Source organism: Lepus europaeus, chromosome 20 (assembly GCF_033115175.1).
Source record: "Lepus europaeus isolate LE1 chromosome 20, mLepTim1.pri, whole genome shotgun sequence".
NCBI classification, from domain to species: domain Eukaryota; kingdom Metazoa; phylum Chordata; class Mammalia; order Lagomorpha; family Leporidae; genus Lepus; species Lepus europaeus.
This window is the reverse complement of record NC_084846.1, coordinates 50,728,969-50,755,647: the sequence shown is the minus strand read 5'-3', so window position 1 is coordinate 50,755,647 and position 26,679 is coordinate 50,728,969. Positions and strand designations below refer to the sequence as shown.

General features: G+C 42.8%; 1 protein-coding gene across 1 annotated transcript in view; it reads left to right on the top strand.

Annotated features, from left to right (window-relative positions):
* The window catches only part of SDHAF3 (succinate dehydrogenase complex assembly factor 3), a 43,880-nt gene extending 26,854 nt beyond the window's left edge, over positions 1-17,026 (top strand). Inside the window, exon 2 of the mRNA XM_062179071.1 lies at positions 16,351-17,026. Within this exon, the coding sequence (XP_062035055.1) occupies positions 16,351-16,554 (204 nt within the window). The 3' untranslated portion in view covers positions 16,555-17,026. The remainder of the gene's footprint in view (positions 1-16,350) is intronic.
* Positions 17,027-26,679: the final 9,653 nt, after the last annotated feature.

The window sequence follows — 26,679 nt, the reverse complement described above, 5'->3', positions numbered from 1 at the left end:
GATTGGTAGATCTGGGACTTCGCCTCAGAGCGTGCACTCCTGGCAAGTTCTCAGACGATGCTGATGCTTTCTCTTTTCTGTCTTAGAGACTTAAAGCAAGATAAGAACGAGCCAAGAAAATCAGAACAGACTTCAGGATGTGAAGGCAGAGTAGATATCAAAGCAGCAGCTAGGAAAGAAGACATGGAAAAATTGGAGCTAGTTCATGAATTCCTAAAAGAGATAATTGTCATTAAAAATTTTTCTCTATGTCTTTATCTGCAAAATCAAGTGGTACCAAAACATTTATTTATTTTTTTATTTTTATTATTTTTTTTATTAAACTTTTATTTAATGAGTATAAATTTCCAAAGTACAGCTTATGGGCTACAATGGCTTCCCCCTCCCAAAACTTCCCTCCCACCCACAACCCTCCCCTTTCCCACTCCCTCTCCCCTTCCAATCACATCATGATTCATTTTCAATTCTCTTTATATACAAAAGATCAGTTTAGTATATATTAGGTAACGATTTCAACAGTTTGCCCCCATATAGCAACACAAAGTGAAAAAAAAATACTGTTGGAATACTAGTTATAGCATTAAATAAGAGTGTACAGCACATTAAAGGCAGAGATCCTACATAATATTTTTTAAAAATTAATTAATTTTCTATGCTGTTTCCAATTTAACACCAGGTTTTTTTTTTTCCATTTCCAATTATCTTTATATACAGAAGATCGATTCAGTATATAATTAGTAAAGATCTCATCAGTTTGTACCCACGCAGGAACACAAAGTGTAAAAATACTGTTTCTGTACTAGTTATAGCATCACTGCACATTAGACAACACATTAAGGACAGATCCCACATGGGATGTAAGTACACAGTGACTCCTGTTGCTGACTTAACAATTTGACACTCCTGTTCATGGCATCAGTAATCTCCCTAGGCTCTAGTCATGAGTTGCCAGGACTATGGAAGCCTTTAGGGTTCGCTGACTTTGATCTTATTCCGATAGGGTCACAGTCAAAGTGGAAGTTCTCTCCTCCCTTCAGAGAAAGGTACCTCCTTCTTTGATGGCCCCGTTCTTTCCACTGGGATCTCACTAACAGAGATCTTTCATTTAGGTCTTCCTCTTTTTTTCTTTTCCATGGTATCTTGGCTTTCCATGCCTACAATACTCTCATGGGCTCTTCAGCCAGGTCTGAATGCCTTAAGGGCTGATTCTGAGGCCAGAGTGCAAAACATTTATTAAGAAAAAATTGTCATATCCCATCCCTACTCATTCCTATGTATTTGCTTCCTAGAGGCAATAATTTTTTTGGAAGATTTATTTTTTATTTATTTGAAAGAGTTAGAGAGAGAGGTAGAGTGAGAGTGAGAGTGAGAGAGAGAGAGAGAGAGAGAGAGGTCTTCCATCCCCTGGTTTACTCTCCAAATGACCGCAATGGCCAGAGCTGAGCTGATCCAAAGCCAGGAGCTTCTTCTGGATCTTCCATGTGGGTGCAGGGGCCCAAGGACTTGGACCACCCTCCACTGCTTTCCCAGGCCATAGCAGAGAGCTGGATCGGAAGCTGAGTAGCGGGGACTTGAACCGGCACTACATGGGATGCTGGTGCTGCAGGCCATGGCTTTAACCCACTGCGCCACAGCGCTGGCCCCAATCAGTTTTGTTTTAAGTCACGTGATTGGATGTTGAGGTGATAGATGAGACATACTCACACAGAATGCCTTTTTGGCATTTGCTTATTGCCTGGAATAAAACAAAATAAATTTATAAGCATCTGATTGAAGTACAGAAAAGGAAACACATTACATTTTTGCAGTTTACAAATGAGTAGAATTGAATACATTGCTATAATTTAAGATATATAAAGGCCAGTGCCGCGGCTCACTAGACTAATCCTCCGCCTGCGGCGCCGGCACCCTGGGTTCTAGTCCCAGTTAGGGCGCTGGATTCTGTCCCGGTTGCCCATCTTCCAGTCCAGCTCTCTGCTGTGACCCTGGAGGGCAGTGGAGGATGGCCCAAGTGCTCGGGCCCTACACCCGCATGAAAGACCAGGAGGAAGCACCTGGTTCCTGGCTTCAGATCAGCACAGTGTGCCAGCCACAGTGCGCTGGCCGCGACAGCCATTGGAGGGTGAACCAATGGTAAAGGAAGACCTTTCTCCCTGTCTCTCTCACTGTCCACTCTGCCTGTCAAAAAAAAAAAAAAAGAATTATGCATAAAGATGCTTGGGTACAGAGTGCGAGAGGAGTACAGAGGTGGACGCAGGGCCAGGATATACAAGCATCATGGAGGAAATGACATTTGAGCTGAATTCATCGTAGGCCATGCAGTAATAAGGATGTTCCACTAGTGGGGGTATGCCTGCAGATGCGTGGAAGAACACGAATGTTTGGAAACTATGTGACTGAGGAACCAAGTGGTGAAGGCTCTTGGAGAACAGGAGAAATAGTAGTCACCATCCTTGCAATTTGAAGAGTCACATGCATGTCTAGAAGTTATTTGATAAGCATAGACTGGGTGATGTATAAGGGATTTCAAGGCTAAGCTTTGACAGTGTTACACCTTTCTCCACTACAGTGTCTTGCTTAGCAGATCGAGACATACATGTGCCAGATCTTGACACTTTGTCACTTGAAAATGCTTGCTAACATCTCATCTTTGGTGCTGCTTTCAGGCCACAGCAGTTAGAGGAGGAGTGTGTTCAGGGTGGATTTGCACTTTGGCTTGGTACTTCTTGCCTTTTCCAACTATCTTATTGATGTGAGATTGTATTTTCTGTATTTTTGTAGCTCTTTTGAATGGGATTACTTTAATTCCTTTCTCAGAAATTTTGTTATCGTACAAGAGTACTTTTTTTTGTGTGTGTTGCTTTTGTATCCAGTGACATTACTGAATTTGTTAGTACTAACAATTTTTTGGTGGTGTCTTTAGGTTTTTCTGAATCTGAAATTATGTTGTCTGCACATAGAGATTATTTGACCCCCTCCATTTCTGTTTGGATGCCCTTTTTTCTTTCACTACGACTTCCAGTGCTATACACTGTCTTGTACTTATCTTACAGGAAGCGATTTCTGCTTTTCCTGCTGAGTCCGATTTTGCCTGTGGGCTTACATATGGCCTTTATTAGGTTGAGCTATATTTTTCTGTCCCTCCTTTATTTAGGGTCATGATGTGAAATTTTACCGAATGCTTTTTATGCCACCCACAGAAATAAAATATGGATTTTTGTCCTCCAGTCTATTGCTGTATTACATTTGTTGATTGACATATGTTGGACCACCCTTGCATCCATGGGATAAATCCCACTTCATCATAATGTCTTACCTTTTTGATGTGCTATTGATTTGATTTGCTAGTATTTTGTCAAGAAATTTTGCATCTGTGTTCATTAGGGATATTGGTCTGTAGTTTTATTTTTTGTTATTGTCTGGTTATAATTGCAGTATCATAGAATGAGGTTGGAAGAGTTTCCTCCCATTCAATAGTTTGGAATAATTTGAGGAAAATTGGCATTTCTTCTTCAAAGGTTTGGTAAAAATCAGCAGTGACACCATGACTTTTCTTTGTGGGGAGCCAGTTTATTACCCATCCAGTCTGGCTACTTGTTTGTTCAGATTTTATAGGTACTCTCAGTTCCATTTTGTTAGATACATGCATCCACAAATGTTTCCATTTTCAACAAATTTCTAATTTTTTGGTGTATAGTTGTTCATAATAATCTGTAATGATCCTTTGTATTTCTATAGTATCAGTTGTAATGTTTCCTTTGTCATCTCTTGATTTTAGTTACTTGGATCTTTTTAATTCTTGTTTGTGCTAAAGTTTTGTTGAATGAAATGTTCTATAAACGTCTTTTATGCCCATTTGCTGTGTAGCATAGATGAATCCTGAAATTTCTTTTTTGGTTTCCTGCGGTCTGTCAGTGATGGAAGCAGGGAGGTGAAGTCCCTAGCTGGCTGTTTTAGAGCCCACCTCTCCCTTTGATGTTCCAGTGTGCGAGTGCTCCAGCACTAGTGCACACAAATCTGCAGTTAGAACTTCTTAGTGAGTTGGTCCCTTGACTGTTGGATAGTAACCTTTTTTGATTTAAAGTCTATTTTGTCTGACACAAGTATTGTTGCTCCTTTTCACTTTTGGTTTCCATTTATGTGGTATATCTTTTTTAATCCCTTCATTTTCAGTCTATGTGTGTTTTTATTGGTGAAATTTTTTTTTTCAGGCATCACATTATTGAGTATTTTTATCAATTCAGCCATTATATATCTTTGGATTGGGGAATTTAATCCATTTACATTCAGGGTTCTTGTTGAGAAGTAAAAACATACTCTTGTCATTTTGTTAAATTGTATTTTCTTTCTTTTTTCATCTTTGTTGTTTGGTAGTTTTCTATATTGATAGAGTTTTTATTCTGTTTTTTTTTCCTGTTTTTTTTTTTTTTCTTTTGTGTATGTGCTGTACTTTTTTTTTCTTTTTCTATTTGACAGGCAGAGCTAGACAGAGAGAGAGAGGGGATCACCCCCCTAATGGCCACTACAGCCGGTGTGCTGTGCCAATCCGAAGCCAGGAGCCAGGTGCTTCCTCCTGGTCTCCCATGCGGGTGCAGGGCCCAAGGACTTGGGCCATCCTCCACTGCACTCCCGGGCCACAGCAGAGAGGTGGCCTGGAAGAGGGGCAACCGGGACAGAATCCAGTGCCCCGACTGGGACTAGAACCCTGTGTGCTGGTGCCGCAGGTGGAGGATTAGCCTATTGAGCCGCGGTGCCGGCCTAGCAGAGTAATTTTTAAGATGATAATTTTGTATGGCCTGCAAATGATGTTACAAATATCCAAACAGCCCTTGGCAGAGAAAAGGGTCTGCAGCCCTGAATCAGTGTTGGTGATGTGTGCAGGTATCACAGTGGCACTTGGGGGTTACACGGTCAGCTGGGCTGTAGCTCTCTGTGGATTCTGTGGGTCATGTCGGGGCTGTCACTCCAGTGCACCCAGGGTGGTTTGGTGCCTGGCAGTGTTGGCAGGCTTCTCGGGGATTGCACGTGCGACTTCACAGGGCTTCTAGTAGCCGACCTGCTCAGGGCAGTCTACTCCGCTGCTTTTTGGGAATCAAAGTGTGTGACCAGGGCTGCCATGTGTGTCATGTGGCTCTTGTAGGCTCAGTTTCTGAGAACTGGCTGCTCAACTGCCTCTTGAGGCTGTGGGATGATGGGCACAGCCACTGAGCTGCTTTCTGGGCGTCCGTGTGTTCCCTGCCACTCAGGGAAGCCTTTTTGGCTGCTTCCCAGGTTCTTGAGTGGTTGGGTGTGACTGCTGTCCACTTCCCTGGGCCTCTGTGGATGGAGCTGCTCAGGGCTGGTTTCTGATGCTTCTGGGGTAGTGGGAGTGTACACAGGGTTCCCTGGTTGTTTCCTAGGGGCCTCTGTAGGACAAGCCGCTCAGGGTGTGTTGCCTAGATACTTCCTGGGCTGAGGGAGGGTTTGTGGGGGCAGCTGCCCCATACAGAATCCTATGTAGACAGCGTCTTGAGATGCTGTCCTGTAGCAGAAACCTTAGTCGGGGAAGGTACATCACGGGCTAGGTTCTCTCTGAGCCAGTGCACGGTGTGATGATCCTTGAGCTCCTGACTGGACTCTGAACATGCAAGGGCTGCAGGTTTCTCTAGCAGTATATGCCTCAGGTGTCACGGCATGTGTGGAGGTTGCCGGGGCCTCCTGGTACCCTTTCCCTGCTAGGTGGTCCCTCTTGTCAGGGTTGATCTCGAGACACCGATCATGGATACTGTGTGCTCATCAGCCAATTGCTGTACAACATCTCTGCCACACCCCTGCCACAGGCCAGTGTTGTATCTTTTTTTTTTTTTTTTCCTTTTGTTTCTTTCTTTAGTGTTGTATCTTAAATACCCCATTGATAGGGCTGTTGCTTTTTCCTTATTTTATCCTGGGTTCCAGGGGAAACGCACAAGGCACCTCTAGTCAGAAATCTTACTGACTTCCATGAAAATGTAATTTTTAAAGTTTTTTTAAAATTTTAAATATTTACTTATTTGAAAGGCAAGGTTACAGAGAGGCAGAGAGAGGTCTTCCATCCACTGTTTCACTCACCAGATGACCGCAATAGCTGTGCTGATCCGAAGCTGGGAGCTTCTTCTGGGTCTCCCATGCAGGTGCAGGGGCCCAAGGACTTGGGCCCCCTTCTACTGCTTTTCCAGGCCATAATAGAGAGTTGGAGTGGAAGTGGAGCAGCTGTGTCTCAAACCAGTGCCATATGGGATGCTGGCACCACAGGTGGCGGCTTTACACACTATGCCACAGCATCGGCCCCGGTGTAATTTTTTTTTTGAGATTTATTACTTGAAAGGTGGAGTTACAGAAAGGGAGAGGCAGAGAGAGAGAGAGATAGAGATCTTCTATCTGCTGGTTCACTCCCCAAATGGCTGCAATGGCTGGAGCTGGGCCAGTCCAAAGCCAAGAGCTTCTTCCAGGTCTCCCATGTGGGTGCAGGGGCCCAAGTAATTTGGCCATCCTCCACTGCTTTTCCAGGCCATAACAGAGAGCTACATTGAAAGTGGAGCAGCTGGGACTTGAACCAGCGCCTGTATGGGATGCCGGCACTGCAGGCAGTGACCTAACATCTATACCACAGTGCCGGCCCTGAAAATAATTTAGTTTTATATTTTTAGATGTCTTGACCTCATGTACTTGCGTTCCTGCCACCCACATGGGAAACCAGGATGGAGTTCCTGGCTCAACTCTGGGTGTATGGGGAGTGAACAGCAGATGGAAGATACGTCTCCTTTGCTGTCACTCTGCCTTTCAAATAAATAATCTTTTCAAAAACCAGTTCCAAATTACAAGGTTCTGGGCTTTATTTTTATTTTGAGCCTGGGGATTCTAAGTTAGAATTCTATCTATGAAATGCATGAAATCTATTCTCTTTATATTAATAATTAAATACTTTTAGTTAAAAATTAAAAAGTTTATAATTAAGTACAATGCTGTGACTAAGCATTTAGGAACTTTTGGATGAATTTCACAAATAGCAGTGTACTTAGACTTTTCATATATGATGTTGTGACATCCTGAATTTGTACAGGTCTAATGTTAAGGACACACACAATTCACACCAGACAGGTATAAAAGGTATTTATGAACCAGGTCTTACCCAGTATTTCCTTACTACTTTTTTAGCCAAGAACCGTCTGTATTATTGCTTTCATTGCTTTTTTGTTGTTGTTGTTGTTCATCCTTGGAGTTCCCAGGCAGAGGAGCCTGTGCAGGCTGGCTCCGGGGCTGCCTAAGGAATGTACTCACTAGAGACACTGATGCTGTTTTCTGTTGTTGATTGCTTGTGTTCTATGAATCAGTGTGGTGTAAATGCTTGGGGCTAGAGTGAGCCTAGGTCCTTATTCATCACTTAGAAGTCATAAAACCTGTCAAAATGAGCCAAGAAACCACATTGATTTTCATTGCTGACAGATTCCTTTTTTCTGTACTATACAGTGGGTTATGCTTTGGGCAGAGGTGCTTCAGATCTCCAAGGTAGCTTTGGGTTCTGTTACTGGAATTCAAATAACTTCCGGGTTTCTCACAAAGCAGGGTGTATCGGTGTTTTTGTTCCTTAAGGAGACATGGCATTTTCATCAGTTCTCTAGGGAAAGAGTGACTAACTGCTTTCAATGTTGTTAAAAAGAATCTTATAATAATTGGATAAAGTTTGTGAGAAAGGTTAACTTTTCCCTTATAGCTGTTATAGTTGCCCCTCTCTGTGGGAGTTCACATTGAAAGAGTACAAAAAATTCATGAAAATAGCAACATAATTTATGCCTGTCTTGTAAGGCTGTTTATAATAGAGAGGAAGCTTCTTCAGATTATTTCTGATTTTGTGGAAAAAAATTGTAGCATTTTTATGACAATGTCAACTCTTTTTATGCTATTAAGGAATCTATATACAAAATATAAAACAGAAATGTTGGGTTTTATATATAGAATAGATGTTATTTATTTTCTTGAATTATGCTTATGCAGCTGATAAATGTCTTAAAACATTTTATGAACATGGCAATTTTAAGCCTTAGGAGGTTTTGTTAAATACCAATGCTTCTAAATATGAATGTCCTTTTGAGAACTTGCTATATTTACAGAATTTGACAGTTTGGATTTTCTTAGATCATGAATTCTTACAATGAAAATGTGTCTAACTTTACTTTTGGGTTATTTAGTTGCAAATTTTTTTCAAAGAACAAAAAAAAGGCAAATAGTAGATGGTTGAGGAGAACTTGAGTTTTCTTTTGTCATTCTTTATGGTCAATTAATTACAATAGATAAAATTGATATAGCTGATTTTTTTCATCATTTATCCTAACCACAGAGACTAAAACATCCTTATCCCGAAATTTCTTATAGCTTCACTCCTGTTTTCTTTCTCTACCATTTAATTACATAGGCATTTATTATAAAAAACAATACAGAGGTGAGGTATTAGGAACAAGCTGTTATTTGTTTTCATATTTAAATATTATATATGTAAATCTGTATCTTAAGACATAGGAATGTACTGTTTACATATTCTGTTTTTTACTTGGGAAGCTTTTTGTGCCAGTGCCTATTTGAGTGTTCTGTTTAACTGTTGGGTATTATTCTATAGTATAAATGTGCTCAAGGTAGTTTTACAATCCTTATACCTCTTCCTACGGACATGTGAGTTCTTCCCTCACCTCCCATACGTGAATGGGTCCAGTGGCTTTTCTTCACTGATCTTCTTGTTCCTCATATGTAGTATCCCGACTGTGACTTTGTTACTTTCCTGTGTTCAAATCCCATTCTCTTTTTTCCAACTCTTTTCCTTTCTGGCATCTTAAACCATGGTAGCCCAGGTTTCTTCATAAGAACCAACAGTCTCAATTTTATTTCAAGGCATTTTGTATGTTTAGAAAACGTTTGTTATTTGAAAGGCAGAGTGACACATCTTCCATTGGAAGCAGGAGGCTGGGGCAGTGGGCGCAGGGCCTGAACCCCGGCAGTGTGATGTTGGAGGCCGTGTTCTAAGCCCCAGCATCACAACGCCTGTCCCCAGTCTCAGTCTTTTGTTTGCCACGTGTACCAGGAAGGAATTTTATATTACTTTGATTCTAAACTGTGTGGAAAGTAGCAAAAACCAGTGAATCATCTTGAATACAAATGCAAAGTAAATTAAATCAAGGTTCACCAGCCATCTGCTCAAGTGCCAATTCTAAAATCCCATTCTGTGGGTGAGGAAATTCATGTGACACTTATTTAAAAGTGATTTAGATATAGCTTAGATTTAAAATGCATGCATAATAAAAATTACAGTAATGCTGAGGTGTTTATCAGCGTTTCCGGAAAAAATTCTTAAAGGTAGGCTTTCTTCATGAAAGCCTCTAGTGTGTTTAGAGAGAAAGGAGCACCGGGAAATGGTTGGTGACAATTGCGTAAGCTGCCAAGGTGCTCATTGTGGCCTCACTGGAATATGAAGGTCTTGGGATTGAGAAACACTGTACAGGTAACTAGTTTTCTTCTTAGAAGCCACAAGAAAAAAAGGGGGAGAGTTTTTTATAAGTTGAGATGATAAAGCAGAGACAATACTTGCATCTGAGTACAACTTAGTTTGCTTTTTTTTCCCCCACAAAAATTTAAACTTAGAGCTGAAGAAATTTGCATCCCTCATTCATTGAGGCAAAAAGAATTAAGGGATATGATTTTCAGTTGATGAAGCAATGTGAGAAAATTTTGTCGAGTTCCAGGCTTATGGTTCAGACTAGTTCGAGGTTAGCTCTTCGGTATTTGAGCAGCTTTGTAGACAAGACCTTCCAAACCCAGAACTGAAACTTAGAGGTGATTGAAATAGTTTTAGTTGGTGTTTGTATACAGTTCTAGTTCACTGACATTGTTTCTAATTTTAGCTTTTGTGTGCATTTTATATATACATGTTCATGTATATAATTTTTTTTCTAGTTAAGGGGGAAAATTTCAAACATGTGCCATGCAAAGAGAATATAATGAACTGCTATGTACCCGTAACTCAATTTGGAAACATTACATGGCCATCCTTGTTTCCTCTGTACCCACCTCCTGCTTTCCCTTGGAGTATTTTAAAGTAAATCACAAATACCTCAATATCTGTCCCTTAAAGAGATTTTAAAAAGTCACGACTATAATGCCATTGTTACAGCTCCAAAATTATCAGTAATTCTTAATACTGTCAAACACATTTTTTTTTAGTATTTTTGAGAAATTAATGCATTGTAATTAGTTAATATCTATAAAATCATCCAAAAACTCCTTTTGAGTTGTAGAAGAGAATTGGGAAAGTTTTCTTTTTACCTGCTTCTCTCCACAGTAACATCTTAGATGATCACTGTGCAGTCACTGAAACAGTAGCATTGATGCAGTGTTACCGACCAAACTGAGTACCTGCAGTCCCACCCATGTTTATGCTCGGGTTCTTCTGTCCAGGGCCTAAGCTAGATCCCAGGCCAGCAAATCCTTTATGGTCTCTGATGTGGATGGTGGCAGCCCAAGCACTCGGGCCATCACCCGCTGCCTTGCAGGCTCAGTAGCAGAAAGCTGGATCAGAAGCGCAGAGGAGCCGAGACGTCAGGCGTCACAGCAGTGACTTAATCCCCAGTGCCCATCTGCCCGACGTCCTCCTGTGATTAGATGGAGGTTCTGCATTCCTGCGAGGACTGTGACAGAGGCGCCGTGCACTTCTCTGTTGAAAGTTTCAGGGGCTGCGCGATGCAGTGTGACTTAGTGCTGGGGACGTCTACCTCGATCGTCATCAAGGTGGTCTTTGCCAGGTTTCTGCCCTACGAAGCCGCCATTTTTCCGTTATTACTTCTGAGGCTGGGGGCTGTCTTGTGGTTTTTCATAGACTGGATTTTGCTGATAGCATTCCCATGGTAACTTTTTTCTGTCTCCTGTAAATTCATAGTTGTAGAGGCTTATTTGATGCACTATATGCTTCTACTTAGAGTATATGGCTGTTTGGCCCATTATGTTATTCTTTGAAATGCTTCAGCCAGTAAAAGAGAAATCTAAAACCGTTCATTTTCATTCTTAAACAATAATCCTCAAAGGGGCAGGTGTGTGCTGTACTGATGGAGATGCTGCTTGGGACGCCTGCCTCCACAGTGGAGGACCTAGGTTGGAGTCCCAGCTCTGTTCCCAATTCCAGCCTCCTGCTAAGGTGAACCCTGGGAGGCAGTGGTGGCTCAAATAACTGAGTCCTTGTCACCCACGTGAGACCTGGATTGAATTCCAGGCTCCTGGCCACCCAGAGAGGGTAGGCATTGGGGGAGTGAATCAACAGACCATCTCTCTTGGCCTTTCAGATAAATAAAATAATCTGTATAATAGAGAAATCAGTTGGCTAATAACTTCCATGAATAATTTAAATTATTTTTATACGTTAAATAGTGTTCTAACACATTCTCACCACCTTGTCACTAGAAATTTACTGGCATCAATTAGATTCAGACCAATAACCAGGTTAATAAAAAGAATTTAAAGACAGAGCTAGACTCAAAATATTTCTGATTGTCCTGATAAATCTGTACTGTATAGATCCTCTGCATTTTCAAACACTATTGGGAAGCAATTAGCAAGTTACACTTGATTTACTTTTTAGTGAGAAGTTTCAGTTGTAATTTCAGTAACAGGTTTAATTTAGTATAGCATAGAAGAACACTACCAGTTGCTATCAAGTTTTGGTTGCTCTCCAGTGCCCTGGGCTTTTTGCTCAGAGTTTATAATGTGACCTGCAGGAGGAAGTTGGTCTAATAAAATCTATCCCACCTTTCTGCCAAACTCTTTGCATACCTTTATATGCATATAGATGATGTATATATATATAATATTCATACCTTTATTTATATGCTGTTTCTAAATGTATAATTCAGGGACATTAATTACATCTACACTCTTGTACATCTGTCACCACTATCTCTACGTGTACCCGGATTTTCCTCTCAAACAGGAACGCTGTAGGTTAAGTAAGCAGTATCACCCTGTTTAACCTCTTCCCAGCCCCTTGTAATTTGTTATACTTTTTGTGCCTATGAATTTACCAGTTCGGGGTATTTCATATACATGGAATTAGGCAATATTTAACTTTATGCTAAGTGAAATAAGCCAGACCAAAATGTTTTCAAGATTCATTGTGCTAGTATGTATCAGAGCTTCCTTTTTAAGGAAGAATACCATTCTACTGTATGCTTATACCATGGTATCTGTCTCTCGGTGGACACTTGGGTTGTTTCTGCATATTGGCTGCTGTGAATGATGCTGCTTCAGGCACATGTGTATACATATCTGAGTTACCACTGTTTCTATACCAAATAGAAATGCATACACTGTTTCAAATTCCCGTCGCCAGTGACTGCAGGGTTCAATTTTCTTCATACACTTACCAACACTTATTTTTTAATTATTGTAGTCATGCTAGGGTGTGTGAAGCTTTATCTCTTTGTGGTATTGATTTGCCTCTTCCTAACGACATGACATTGAGTATTTATCTTCTTTAAAGAAATGTGTACTCAAGTCCTTTGCCCACTTTTAAATTAGGTGTCCCTTTGGTGAGTTGCCATAGTTTGTTCTTTTTTGTTATTCTTGTTAAAGATATATTTATTTAAAAAGCTGGTTGGGCTGATCTCTGGCTGCAGGATAGAAGAGATTCTATCTTTTCAGGGTGCCTTTCACTGAAATTTTCTTTTCCATTCTTGTATCTCCACAGGAGGATATTTCAAGAAGTTTGTGGGGAATGGAGTTCAAAGAAAAGTTTACTTTGGTGCAAAAATTTTGAAATCCTTGCATAGTTTTCCATAACATACATTTCCATGAACTTTTTGAAGACTCCCTAATATGCATGGATTTCAAAATTTTTTTGCACCAGAATAAATTTATCTGAATTCCATTTTTCCAGGACCTCTTTGAGGTACCTGTATATACACTCATAGGTATTTTTGAGATATTATACAGAAATTGATAAACTTTTCAAAAATCTACACTGATAATAGTTTTCTCTAATGACATGGGAAAATGTATGCTTTAACACTATTTTTCTTATTTTTGAGGGGCCAGCATCACGGCAAAGCAGATTAAGCCACTGCTGCCAGCAGTGCTGACGTCCCAGATTGGTGCCAATTCATTACCCTGCTTGCAATCCAGCTCCCTGCTGGTGCACTTGGGAAAGCAGCAGATGATGGCCCAAGTCTTTGGGCCCCTGCACCCACATGGGAGAACTGGAAGAAGCTCCTAGCTTCAGCCTGACGCAGCCCTGGCCATTGTGACCATCTGGAGAGTGAACCAGTAGTAGGAGGGGAGGATCTGTCTCTCCCTCTCTCTCTGATTCTGACTTTCAAATAGATAAATGTTTTTAAAAAGAAATATTATTTTATTTGAAAGGCAGAGTTACAGAGAGAGAAAGGAGAGACAGAGACTGAGAGATCCTCCATCTGTTGGTTCACTCCCCAAATGGCCAGGCCAAAGTCAGGAGGCTGGAGCTTCATCTGGGCCATCCTGTATGCCCTCCCAGGCCACCAGCAGGGAGATGGATCAGAAGTGGAGCAGCAGGGACTTGAGCTGGCAGCCATATGGGATGCCGGCACCTGCACAGGCTTAACCTACTATGCCACAGCGCTGTAGAGCAAACCCTTACCAGATTTGCAACTATCTTTTTTATTCTGCAGTTTGTTTTGATCAAATCCAATGTAGTTTTCTTTGTGTCTAGGGCTTTTAGTTGTCATATCTAAGAATCCATTGCCATATCAAAAGTCATGAATATTTACTCATGGTTTTAGGTATCAGTCCATTTTTCTGAAAATATTTGAGTACAAGTAAGTTTCCATTCACTGGTTCACTTCCCAAATGCCTATGATGGCTGAGGCAGGCTTGAGATCTTAATCCGTGTCTCCATGTGGGTGGCAGGAGTTCGGTTCCTTGAGCCATCCCAGATTGCCTCCGAGGGTCGCAGCATAAGGAAGCTGCAGTTAGGAGCTAGGTCGTTACTCTGATAGGGGATGCGGGTGTTGGCCAGGCTATACACCCCTCCCCCTTGGGAGTCAGAGGTTCATCCTCATTTTTTACATGTGGAAATAAAGTTTCACAGTACGATTTGTCGAAGAGACTGTTTATCCAGTTGAATGGACTTGACACCATTGTCAGACAAGAGTTTATTTCTGGGCTCTCCATGCAGCCACTTCGTGTTACCTGTCCATGCTGTGTTGTGGGGACTGGCGCCGTTAGTAAGTTCTGAAGTCGGGAAGTGCGATCTTACAGGTTTGTTCTTCACATTGTCTGGCCATTCAGGGGACCTTATGACTCAAGTAAAGTTTAAGCCTGCTTTTTCAATTTGTTTTAAAAGACTTACCCATGTTGGTATGTAGACATTTCACTAATTTGCTGTAACTTCTAACTCACTGTCTGAATAACTTAAATGAATTTGTCCTTTCTTCTCTCAACGTACAATTAAGATTATTTCCAATTTTTAGTTTTAGCAAACAATACCCCAGTGAACATTCTAGCACGTGCTCCATGTTCACATGCTTGAAGTTTCTTTGAGGTAGTGTTGCTACTGGCATCTAGAAATTAAAAGGCCACAGCGCTGCTCCACACCTGACAATGCAAGAACAGAGTCTCACCCACAGAAGAGAACTACACAAGTACTGTAAAATCCTAACAGTGCCAACCCTGCTGTGAGGCAGGACTGATGGAGCTCATGGTGTATGCAGTTTTGTTTCTTAAGATTTTTATTTGAGTTACAGAGAGCCACAGAGGGCTCACTCTCCAAATGACCACAACAGCCAGAGCTGATCTGAAGCCAGGAGCCTCTTCCAGGTCTCCCTTGCGGGTGCAGGGGCTCAAGTATTTGAGCTCTCTACTGCTCTCCCAGGCCATAGCAGAGAGTTGAATCAGAAGTGGAGCAGCTAGACTTGAACCGGCGCCCCTATGGGATGCCAGCACTGCATGCTAGGGCTTTAACCCACTGTACCACAGCGCTGGCCGTAGTTTTTGCTTTGGTATTATGTGAAATGGGTTTCTGTAAAACATTTCTGGGGCTAGTGCTGTGGAGTAGCAGGTAAAGCCGTCACCTGCAGTGCCAGTTTGAGTCCTGGCTGCTCCTCTTCCGATCCAGCTCCTGCTGTGGCCTGGGAAAGCAGTGGAGGATGCCCCAAATCCCTGAGTCCCTGCACCTGTGTGGGAGACCCAGAAGAAGCTCCTGGCTCCCATCTTTGGATCCGTGCAGCTTGGGCCGGCCTTCGGCCATCTGAGGAGCAAACCAGCAGCTGGAAGACCTCTTTCTGCCGCAAATAAATCTTAAACACTTCCAACACATGTGAGAGTTTGGGCTGTTTGGAATAAATTGAAAGCTTCTCCGGGGATAGTGGATTATCTCAAACCAGATTGAGTGACAGTGTTCTATAGAGTTGGCTGTACCATTCACTTACCCAGAGTATGCATGTGCTCTTTAACTTCATGAAGTGAAATGCATTGGAACTACTGGTCTGATTGGGGCTGTTGCTGTGGTACGGTGGGCTAAGCTTCTGCCTGTGGCACCAGCATCCCATACGGGTTTGCATCCCGGCTGCTCCTTTTCCAATCCCGCTTATGGCCTGGGAAAGCAGTGGAAGATGGCCCAAGTGCTTGGGCACCTGCACTCATGGGGGAGACCAGAACGAAGCTCCTGGCTTTGGATGAGCCCAGTGCATGGAAGCCCTTTCTCTACCTCTCAAACAAAATCTTAAATTCTAGAGTTGGTCTGTTTCATAAAGTAGCACTTGACTTGTGTGGACAATGACAGTTGAGTATTAAGCTGAATATGCCAACTGAATAAGAGCAAAATTACTTTGGAAAAGTAGTGTTTTCTCCTGACAAAGGTACTGCTGAAGGCTTAAAGATTTAAAATATAATACAGAGAAACTTTTTAATTAAAATTTAATTCAAGAGAGAAATGAACTTAATGAATTTTGAGACCTACCTTTATAGCTGCTAAGACCTATGGCTCCCCTTCAGAAATCTGAGTGAAGTGCTGGCTCCAAAGGCACAGATTTGCAAATGGTATTGCGTGGCTTGTATGTGCTCTGGGAGCCAGCTAAGGGCCCTGCCCCACACTGACTTCCAGGGTAAGAACTTTCCCGGAGTCCTGAAAATGAGATATTTGAAATTACTGCTGAATAGTAAAGACACAGCTAACTTTCTATATTCTGTTAACCAAATGCAGAAGGGTTAGTGATGGAGAAAAATTGACTTGGATTTAGGCTTCTTCAGTCCTCTAACACTGAGTGAGTGAGCAGGCATCTTATTTGAGTTCTGCATCTGTAACCCTCATTCTTCTTTCCTCTCTTCTAGGGGTATGCGACAGTGTTATGGCAACAAGCCAACAACAACAGACAAAATCCAACCAAAAAAGCATGTTTTGGCACCTTTCTCCCAGAAGAAAAACTTAATGACTTTCGTGACGAGCAAATTGGACAGTTGCAAGAACTGATGCAAGAAGCCACGAAACCCAACAGGCAGTTTAGTATTACTGACTCTACAAAGCCAAAGTTGTAGTCTAGATGAGAAAGCTGAATACATAAAGTTCTGTTTTCTCTTTCTCTGCCATTCAAATAAATAAGAGTAAGACGTTTTACACATTGGTTATTTCAGCCTTGAAAGTGGTTGGCACTTCTATTTTTTGATGTTTTGAATACAATATTTAGATCAGGACCCCTAACAAACAACTGGAAAACTTTGATATTATTGGAATAATAGGAGTTGCTGGGTAGCTTTTGATTTTCATCCTAAACAAAGAAAGAACGGCTCTAAAACGGACACGCTTCTGGAATTGCAGGGACATTTTCTATGTCAGTTTGTTATAAATGCTTCCCATGCCTCAGTCTGGGGCTTGTCTTTGGCCTCATCAGTTGGGTGTTTCATGATAATGATAGATGGTGGAATTCTAACAAGAGTATTATTGAAATGCATCATCATTCTCAAAGTGCATCATTTCTACTTTAATTATACACACATGGTAACTATTCTACCCTTCAAGTCATTATTTGTTCATAATGAAAGGTTAAAGAGAAGCACTAAGATTCAGTATTACACTATCATTTGTATGATGGACTATATAAATATATTTTGATAGTGCTTATTTATAACAAGTAACACCTTAAATAATTTGCAGTTACCTTGAGAATCTCATTTATTGCCTAATAGTTAGAGAGATTAAAAACGTTTTCATGAAGTTTTCTTATACTTGACTTACAGATTTAAAAACTCAGATGGTGGGGCTGGCATAGTGGGTTGAGTTGCCTCCTGCAATGTCAGCATCCAATATGAGCACTGGTTCAAGTCCCAGCTGCTGCACTTCTGATCCAACTCCCTGCTAATTGCCTATGAAAAGCAGCAGAAGCCACCCACGTGGGCAACCCAGAAGCAGCACCTGGCTCTGGCCTGGCTGTTGCAGGCCTTTGGGGAGTGAACCAGTGGATGGAAGACACCCACCCCTACCCCCAACTCCTTCTGTCTCTAACTCTGCATTTCAAATAACTAATTAAATCTTTAAAATAAAAAAAAAAAAACTCAAATGGTAAACTCATTCATATAATGTGTTTGCAAATTTTATATCCCAAAACTCCTTACAGTGTTCTTTTTCTTGCCTAGTAGAAACCTAACGTGGGGCAGCACTGTGGCACAGCAGGCTAAGCCTCCGCCTGCAATGCTGACATCCCATATAGGTGCTGGTTCGAGTCCTGGCTGCTCTGCTTCCTGTCCAGCACCCTGCTAATGCACCTGGGAAAGCAGTGGAGGATGGGCCAAGTCCTAGGACTCCTGTACCGATGTGGAAGACACGGATGAAGCTCCTGGATCTCTGTCTCTCCCACTTTCTGTAACTCTCTCAAATAAAATAAGTATATTAAAAAAAAGAGAGACCTAACGCTTGTGAAGACACTGCTCTTCTGCAGCCTGGGAAGTGGAAGTTGTGGTTTCTTTACAAAGAGCTGCTGCCTGCTTCCTCCTGCAGATTCGTGCGAGGTCCCTTTTCCTCCTGGGTTTTTCATCTGGGCTCCACTTGCTTTTTCCTTCTGTTCTTTGGCCCCTGACTCATGCCTCCCCGTCTCCCGGTCTTCCCATCATTGTGGTGACCTTACTATCTATGTGGTTGACTTACCAGTAGCTTAGTAGGGGTGTGAAATCACTTTCCTCTTTGAGCTGCCTGTATTACGTCTGCACTTAAACCTTCACCCTGTACAGAAGGGTTCGGCATCTGCAATGAAGAATTCGAACATGCCAGGCTTTTGTCATTCTCTTTGCCTTTACCGTGTGATCTGCTTCTTACGCCCACAACATCTTGTCATTCACTCAACGGATACCTACTCAAAACCTCAGTGTGCCAGACAGAATCCTAGTGCTGGGGATAGAGTAGGTATCAAAGACGAAACACCCATCCTCGGGCAACCTGCACTCAGAGAAGGGAATGAAATGGAGGAAAGGTGTAGGGTGAGAGAAACAAGCAGCCAGGAGAGGGGATGCGGCTGTGGTTCCCGAATTGAGCCGAGATGCACTGCGCACCAGAGAACCAGGGGTGCTGAAATGCATCTTGTGTTTTTAAGGAACCATAGTCATGTGTGTTGTGAGGCCGGCCAGTGGGGCTGGGGTCTGTGGCCCCTTCAGACAGGTGGAAGGTCCTTCACAGGCAAGCTGTCCGCTGTGGCTGGAAAGCCTGTCTCCAGGCCGACTGGCATCTCCCCCACTAACAGCTCCTTGTGCTGCATGTGTGACCTTGCGACTTTAATCACTCCTTCAGGGTGGGTGGCATCTTCACTCAGAGCCGGCAGGGGAAGGGGCTGAGCACCTGGGGGGAGTCAGACGGGCTCAAGAGACCCTGTCTATCTTGTGGGACCTTGTGGTTTTAAACCACGCCTTCAAGTTGGTTGCAGTCTTTCACCCAGAGCTATCAGATGAGGGGGCTGAGCCCCTAAGAAGATACAGTCTCCAGGAGACTTATCTCCATGAACCCCAAGCCCATCAGCATACAGTATGTGAAACCCCCATCCAATGGGTACCCCCCCCCCCAGAGTAACAATAACAAAACAGTAATGCCTTAAAGACCCAGGACACGTCCTCAAAGCCAGTGTCCCACTCGGGCACTCCGCCTGCTCTCCTCTCGGACCAGACGCTTTCTCTGTCGCTTGCCAGTCAAAAGTTTCTGCCTCTTTGTAAATTGTCTCCCGGCTTCTTATTTCTACACTAAGCTGAGGAAAAGAACCCATGAGACCCGCTCCGGCAACCGGCCTCCCCTCTGTGACCGGTAACGTGTTGGACATTGGACAGATTGCTAGCTGAAGGCACACGCTGTCTTCGTGAAGCTGAGCAGCCCTCAGTGGTGGCTGTGGTGAGGCGAGTGACACAGAAATCGTGACAGAGAGTGAAATTGGTGTTCAACAGGATTACAAACGGAACTGCTGTGTCCAGCAGGTGCTAGTTGTTAAGGCATGAATCCTTACAAAGCTGTTTGCGTGGCTGTAGGAGCAAAACAGGCTTTTGTTGCCTTTTCCTTGATGTGCTGTGGATATGCTGACACTGAGGTATAAGCTGAGAAAGCTTGTGAACTGTTGGACTAGGGAGTGTCAGGGATTGATCACAGCCTTGGATCACTTAATTTGTTTAATGTCCTCCTATTGCTCTCATTTCCATTGCAATCTGCCCTGGTTTCTGGGACCTGTCACTTCTGCCAACCCCGAGTGAACCATGCTCTCTTTTTGCTTTTCCCTCCTCTGCTTCATTTCCCAAGGCAATCATTCACTTGCCAAACTCAGGGATGTTAGCCAAGCTGAGACTCGCGTGTTATCTGCCAAGGTTTGATAGCACTCATTAGTTTCTACTGCCTTTAAACCACTACTGCTTTTTATATTGCCGAGTTCTCCTGTAAGTTCTCCAGTTTTTGCAATGATGTTTTCTGAGTTTTCATCCTTTGGATTCCTGCATTACATATCCATCACTTCAAAATATTAGCTTCACATCCAAATCTAACATCAGCCTAAATCTCATTTCTGAATTCAGATCTATGTTAGAAATTCAGATTGAACTGGTGTTTTCAACTCGTATCTGAAATCAGACTTCCCTTTCTTCCTTCTCAGTGGTGAATGGTATTAACATGTACCCAGTTCACGAGTTCAGAATTCTGTGATTCAACTGAAATCTTGCCAGATCTCTACAGACCTCTCACTTTTCACTAATTCTGACAACACAGTGTGGTGGGCTGTAGAATACACCGTTCTGTACTGCTTCCGGCCCCGTCCCTTCTCAGGGTGCCGCACCAGCGACCCCGTCACCCATCTGTGCCCCGCCCCTTCTCAGGGTGCCGCACCAGCGACCCCGTCACCCATCTGTGCCCCGCCCCTTCTCAGGGTGCCGCACCAGCGACCCCGTCACCCATCTGTGCCCCGCCCCTTCTCAGGGTGCCGCACCAGCGACCCCGTCACCCATCTGTTTTCCAGCTCTGCAGCTCTCCTCTTGCCTTGTGACTTGATTGGCTCAGAAGAGCGATGGTGACATTCTGCAGACTTAGGGTTTGGGCCTCAGAGCTTGGCACACTCACACTGTTGGGAACCTGCCCGCCTACCCACCAGCTTGTGCTGGTTAACAAAAGCCAGATCGTGGGGAGCAGAGTGAACCAACCCAGCTGAAGCAACCAGAAACCAGCCAGCCGTGAGCCACCTGCTGACACAAGAGTAAGCCCCACCACAACAGAAGTGCCCAGCCGACCCCAGTCCAAGCTGCCAGTCAGAAGCTGAATTTAAATCTGTGTAATCCAGGTTACAGTTACAAGTGGCATTTTATCATTGGTGGTGGTTGAGAAGAATCTCACATAGCTAATGGAAAATCAACTAGAAATCATGTGTTAACACTGAAATGATCATTACTTTGGAACCTGTTCTAAGATTCTATCTGGAAAAAATACTCAGAAATGTGGACAAATCTTTCATGTGAACATGTTATTAAAAATGATACTTGAGAGTGATAAATTGAGAACAGCCAACAAGCCTCCAACATCAGGAAGGTGAAAGGAGTTGTGATAACATGCATAATTAAATGAATTTAGGTTTCCAAATAATTTGTAATGAAATAGGCAATTGCCTAATACTAGTAAGTGAAAAAAAGAGGCTACAAAATACATGGTTTGTTCACACGTTTTTTTCAGTAATGTGACAGACTATACTAATCTGGGCAGTTGCCAGCCGGGGACTGAAACTTAGGAGAATTTTTGAGAAGCATCTAGGAGCTTGCAATACCCTAAGAGGTTAAATAATTACGAGTTGGTATTACTAAATGAACCTCTGAGGGTGAATTTCAGCTCTGGTTTTGAGGATCCTTTGAAACGCAGTGGGCAGAGGTACAGCAGGGAGCCCCTGTGAGATGGGACCCTGAGGACTGCACCCAGGGGTAGGGGTGGGCCGGAAGGAAACCTGCCGCAGCCTCGTGCAGAGTGGCTGGCCTGCCCCAGTCCGAGTTATCTGTGCTGAGACAGCTTCGGCAGTGAACATAGCACAGCGTGGCTGTCTGGCAGATGGACACAAACGTTCGGAAGATACTAGGGTCACAGTTCTCCTGGGAAAGGGAGTTGCCTCAAGTTTCAATAGATAAGCTAATTCCACAATGAAAGGTAGCAGTGACTAAGGAGTAAAGACAGACCCACCAGGCACTGAGATACTGAAATTAGCACATGTGTGGTCTAAGATTTATATCTTTGTGTATTTAAAAAGAAATTGCTTTAACATATCTATAAGAAAAAATTACAAAATCTGACCAGGTTTGGAAGAACCAAAGAAACTGATGTGGGGAAAATTAAACATAAATCTCACAAGACAGGTTTAACAGAGGGTTGGGTGGACCTGGAATGAGAATGAGTGACTACCATTTAGGACAGAAGAAATTTCCCAGAATTAGGCACAGAAGAGGAGCTTGAAGGTAGGAGACTGGAGAGGAAAAGCTAAAGCATCTATAGTATATACATCTCATAGTTTCAAATAGATAGTAGGGCAGAAGCAATATTTGATGATACATTTGCTGAGGTTTTTTTTTTTTTTTTTTTTTTTTTAATATGGATGAGAAGCACCAATCTACAGATTTATCCAAAGCAGGATAGATAAGGAATGGTCACCTAGACACACCTTGGAGAATTAGTAGCATGCCCAAGACAAAAACTGGTTGAGGGGCCGGTGCTGTGACATAGTGGGTAAAGCTGCTGCCTTCAGTGCCAGCATTCCATATGGGCGCTGGTTCGTGTCCTGGCTGCTCCACTTCCGATCCATGCTGTGGCCTGGGAAAATAGTCCCCTGCACCTCTGTGGGAAGACCCGGAGGGAGCTCCTGGCTCCTGGCTTTGGATTGGTGCAGCTCCAACTGTGGCGGCCATTTGGGGAGTGAAGCAGTAGATGGAAGACCTCTCTGTGTAACTGACTTTCTAATAATTAAATTAAAAGAAAAAACAAAACTGGCAGAAGAAGCCAAAACAGAAGTCACAATAACCTTAAAAGGAACACGAGCAAGTGGAAAGGACAAGTCCTTGGATAGTTTCGGTGACTCCATTCTTTACCTAGTTCTCAACGTAATTCTCAAAAAAAAAAAAAAAAAGTGTTGGGGATGCACCATCCTGGGATCAGGAGGAACTGTCCAGAACAGCCTGGGCTCCATTCCTGTCCCCTGTAGGTCAGGACATCCTCACTGGGGGATATGGAGCCCACGGTGGCCTGCTTTCTAGGGACCCTCTGCTGCCGTGCAAGCGGGGCGTGCACAGATGAGACTGTCCGCCCCGACCAGCTTTCCTGACCCCTGGGGGATGGGCTGGTCGTGTATCCAGGCAGCACAGGACAGCAGCAGCCTATCAGCAGTGATAAAGCCGCTTGATAGACTCTGTGGTGTGAATTTTCCGTCTCGGTACTCCTACTGCAGTGCAAGATGCAGGGCCCAAGTGGTGACAGGTGCCCGGTGATTCTTCCTCACAGCCGGGCCTTCCCTGGCTTCCAACAATAATGAAAGTCAGAAACCCGCTGGGTGACTCTAGTGGGTTGATAAAAGTAGTTTACAACTTGAAATTTTATCCCCAGAAAGTATTTCAAGAATGATGATGGACTAAGGTCATTTCAGAGAACAAAACGTGAGCATGGTTGCCACTTAGGTTCTTACTAAAGTTAATTCTAAGTGATATGCTTTACGTAGTACAAGGATTAAAGAATGAATAAAAGACAATGAAGTTTGTAGATATGGTGAGTCTATATGGAATAACAATGTTTTGTTTTAAAGCTTCAACCTGTGATGCTGGCATCCCATATGGGCACCTGTTTGAGACCTGGCTGCTCCACTTCTAATCCAATTCCCTGCTAATGAGCCTGGGAAGGCAGCAGAAGATGGCTCAACTACTTGGGACCCTGTATCCATTCAGGAGCTCCAGAAGAAACTCCTGGCTCCTAGCTTCAGCCTGGTCCAACCCCAGCCTTTGCAGCCATTTAGGGAGTAAACCAGTAGATGAAAGATTTCTCCCTCTCTCTCCTCTATTTCTGCCTTTCAAATAAACTTTATTAATTTTTTATTTATATAAATGGAACAAAGTTTGTGTATCTCATACAGTCCCCACCCAAAGAAATCTTTTATTTAAGGAATGCAGACGTCATGCATTTCCTAAGTACAACTTTAGGAATACAGTGATTCTTCCCAACACCTGCTCTCCCACCACTCTTCCTCCTCCCTCTCCCATTCCCAGTCCCCTTCTCCACTAAGATTTGTTTTCGTTTAACTTTATACACAGAAGACCAACTCTATACTAAGTAAAGCTCAACAACAAAAAATATACAACAAAACGAAACAAAACTTCCTCAGTAGTCAAGACAAGGCTGTTCAGAGTCATTGCATCTTGCAGTTTATTAAAAAAAAAAAAAAGTGAAATAAAAATGAAATTAACTTTAACAAAACACCCAAGAATGGCACATCTTTTGGGAGCACTTAGACATAGTTATAATACAACTCTTTGAGGACAGAGGTCCTGCATGGGAATTTTAAAATTTACTTATTTGAAAGGCAGAGTTACAGAGAGGCAGAGGCAGAGAGAAATCTTCCATCTACTGGTTCACTCCCCAAATGGCTGCAACCACTGGAGCTGGATGATCCGAAGCCAGAAGCTAGGAGTTTCTTCTGGGTCTCCCACACAGGTTCAGGGGCCCAAGGACTTGGACCATCTTCTGTTGCTTTCCCAGGCCATGGCAGAGAGCTGGATCAGAAGTAGAGCAGTTGGGACTCGAACCGGCGCCCATATGGGATGCCAGCACTGCAGGTGGTGGCTTTACCTGCACAGTACTGGCTCCATAAATATTTTTTAAAAATAAAATGCTTTATATAAAATTTATGGGTTGCAACTAAAACTATTTGAAAGAAGTTGGCAGAACCAATGTGTCTAGCAGTAACAAAGAAAGGCTATTAGAGAAACATCTCAATAAACTACAAAACAAAAACAATCTTAAAAAATAGAAGGAAATAAAGATTAGAGGAGAAATGTTTAAAACCAAGTTAATTCTTTAGAAACACTCTTAATGGTGATAAACCTCTGGCAAGGTTAAGAAAAAAAACAGGCACACATAACCTGTATCAGGAATGGAAGAGAGGATACAAGTGTATTGTCACTTTAAGTAGGTGATGTGCCCCACTTTAACAAAAAATGACATTTCTTTGAAAGGCAGTTACAGAGAGTGAGAGAGACAGATCTTCCATCTATTGGTTCACTCCCTAAATGGCTGTAACAGACAGGGCTGGGCCAGGCCAAAGCCATCTGGGTCTCCCACATGGGTGGCAGGGTTCCAAGGACTTGGGCCATCTGCTGCTTTCCCAGGTGCATTAGCAGGGAGCTGGATCAGAAGTGGAGCAGCCGGGACCTGGAGCAACCGGGCTTGAACCAGCCCCATATGGGATATTTGCACTGCTGGTGGTGGCTTAACCCTTTGTGCCACAATGCCAGTCCTATGTACCACGTAAAGCCAGTAAACATGTAGCATATAAGAAATGGTCAATTTTACGAAAAACATACTTTTTCAATATAGGAAAAAATAATTGCATACAAATCAAAAGTAATTGAATCAGCAATTAAAGATATTCCAAGAAAATTTTAAGCCTAAAGAGCTCCTTTGTGAGTACTGCCAAACATTCAGAAACCAAATAGTTCTAGACTTGAACAAGCCTTAGCAGAGACTAAAAAAAGAGGAGTACTCCCTACCGCATTTTATGACAATAGCAATTGCCTGACTCCATCGGAAGTCTGAGGAAACCACCGGCCAGCTTCACTTAGGACACAGATGGAAAACCCTGCACCAGGGATAAGCAAGACTACCCAGCAAAGGACGACTCATCCTGATCTGGTAGGGTTTATGGCAGGAATCCACAGTTGTGTTTGCATTAGAAAATCAATGACTATGACCCACCACATCAAATCAAGCCAGGTTTCATCACGATCATCTCATTAGATGGAGAAAGCTTTGCCGAGCACTCCACATCCGTGTGCGAGGAACACGCTCACACAGGTGCGAGGTGCACTTCATCAGCTGATCAAAGCGTTTCTGCCAAACATCTGCAGCAAACAGGAGTTGCTGAAAACCGTGCTTCTGCGACTAGGAAAACAGCAAGCGTGAAGATAGTCTCCGCCAACACGACTGAGTGTGGGAAATCGAAGAATGTACTTATTATTGAAGAGAAATTAATGAGTTTTCTTGATGCAAAAATTGCTATAGAAGAATCAATCACATTTCTATACAGCGGCAATAAACAGTGTGAAAATTTCTAAAAGTACTTTTTATCAACTACTATTAAGTACTTTAGAAGCCAATTTAGCAAAAGATGTTCAAAGCTGGAGGAAATTATAAAATTTGGCTTAAAGACACCAAAGAAGATTTAAATAAATGAAGTAGCACTTCACGCTCAGGGTTTTGGAAATATTGTAATTGTTCCCAAATGGTTTCTACTTCCAATGCAGCCTTCATCAGAATTGCATGTTTTTAATTGACAAGCTCATTTAAAAATTTACTTTAAGAACAAAGGACCAGAATACTATGGCATTCTTTAAGAACAAAGTGACTGGACTTATTCTACCAGACAAAAAATATTACAGTTTTAATTGTTTAGACAATGTAGAATTTTATAATATGGAACTTTGATTCATGGCAATGGTTTAGTGCACCAAAGTGGAGGAAAGGTTGCTCTTCCATCAGTGGTTCTGATAGAGTTGGGTATTTTTGTGGTTAAAAAAAATACTTTAGTGCTCAAAATTTATTATAGGTTTATTAGGGATCAAATTATGAAAGGCAAAACTATAATACTTGAACATATTATGAAGAGTATCTTCAAATATTGGAATAGGAGAGGACTTTTTTTTTTGACAGGCAGAGTGGACAGTGAGAGAGAGAGAGAGAAAGGTCTTCCTTTGCCATTGGTTCATCCTCCAATGGCCGCCATATCACACTGATCCAAAGCCAGGAGCCAGGTGCTTCTCCTGGTCTCCCATGCGGGTGCAGGGCCCAAGGACTTGGGCCATCCTCCACTGCACTCTTGGGCCATAGCAGAGAGCTGGCCTGGAAGAGGGGCAACCGGGACTAGAACCCGAGGTGCTGGTGCCGCAGGCGGAGGATTAGCGTAGTGAGCCGCGGCGCCGGCC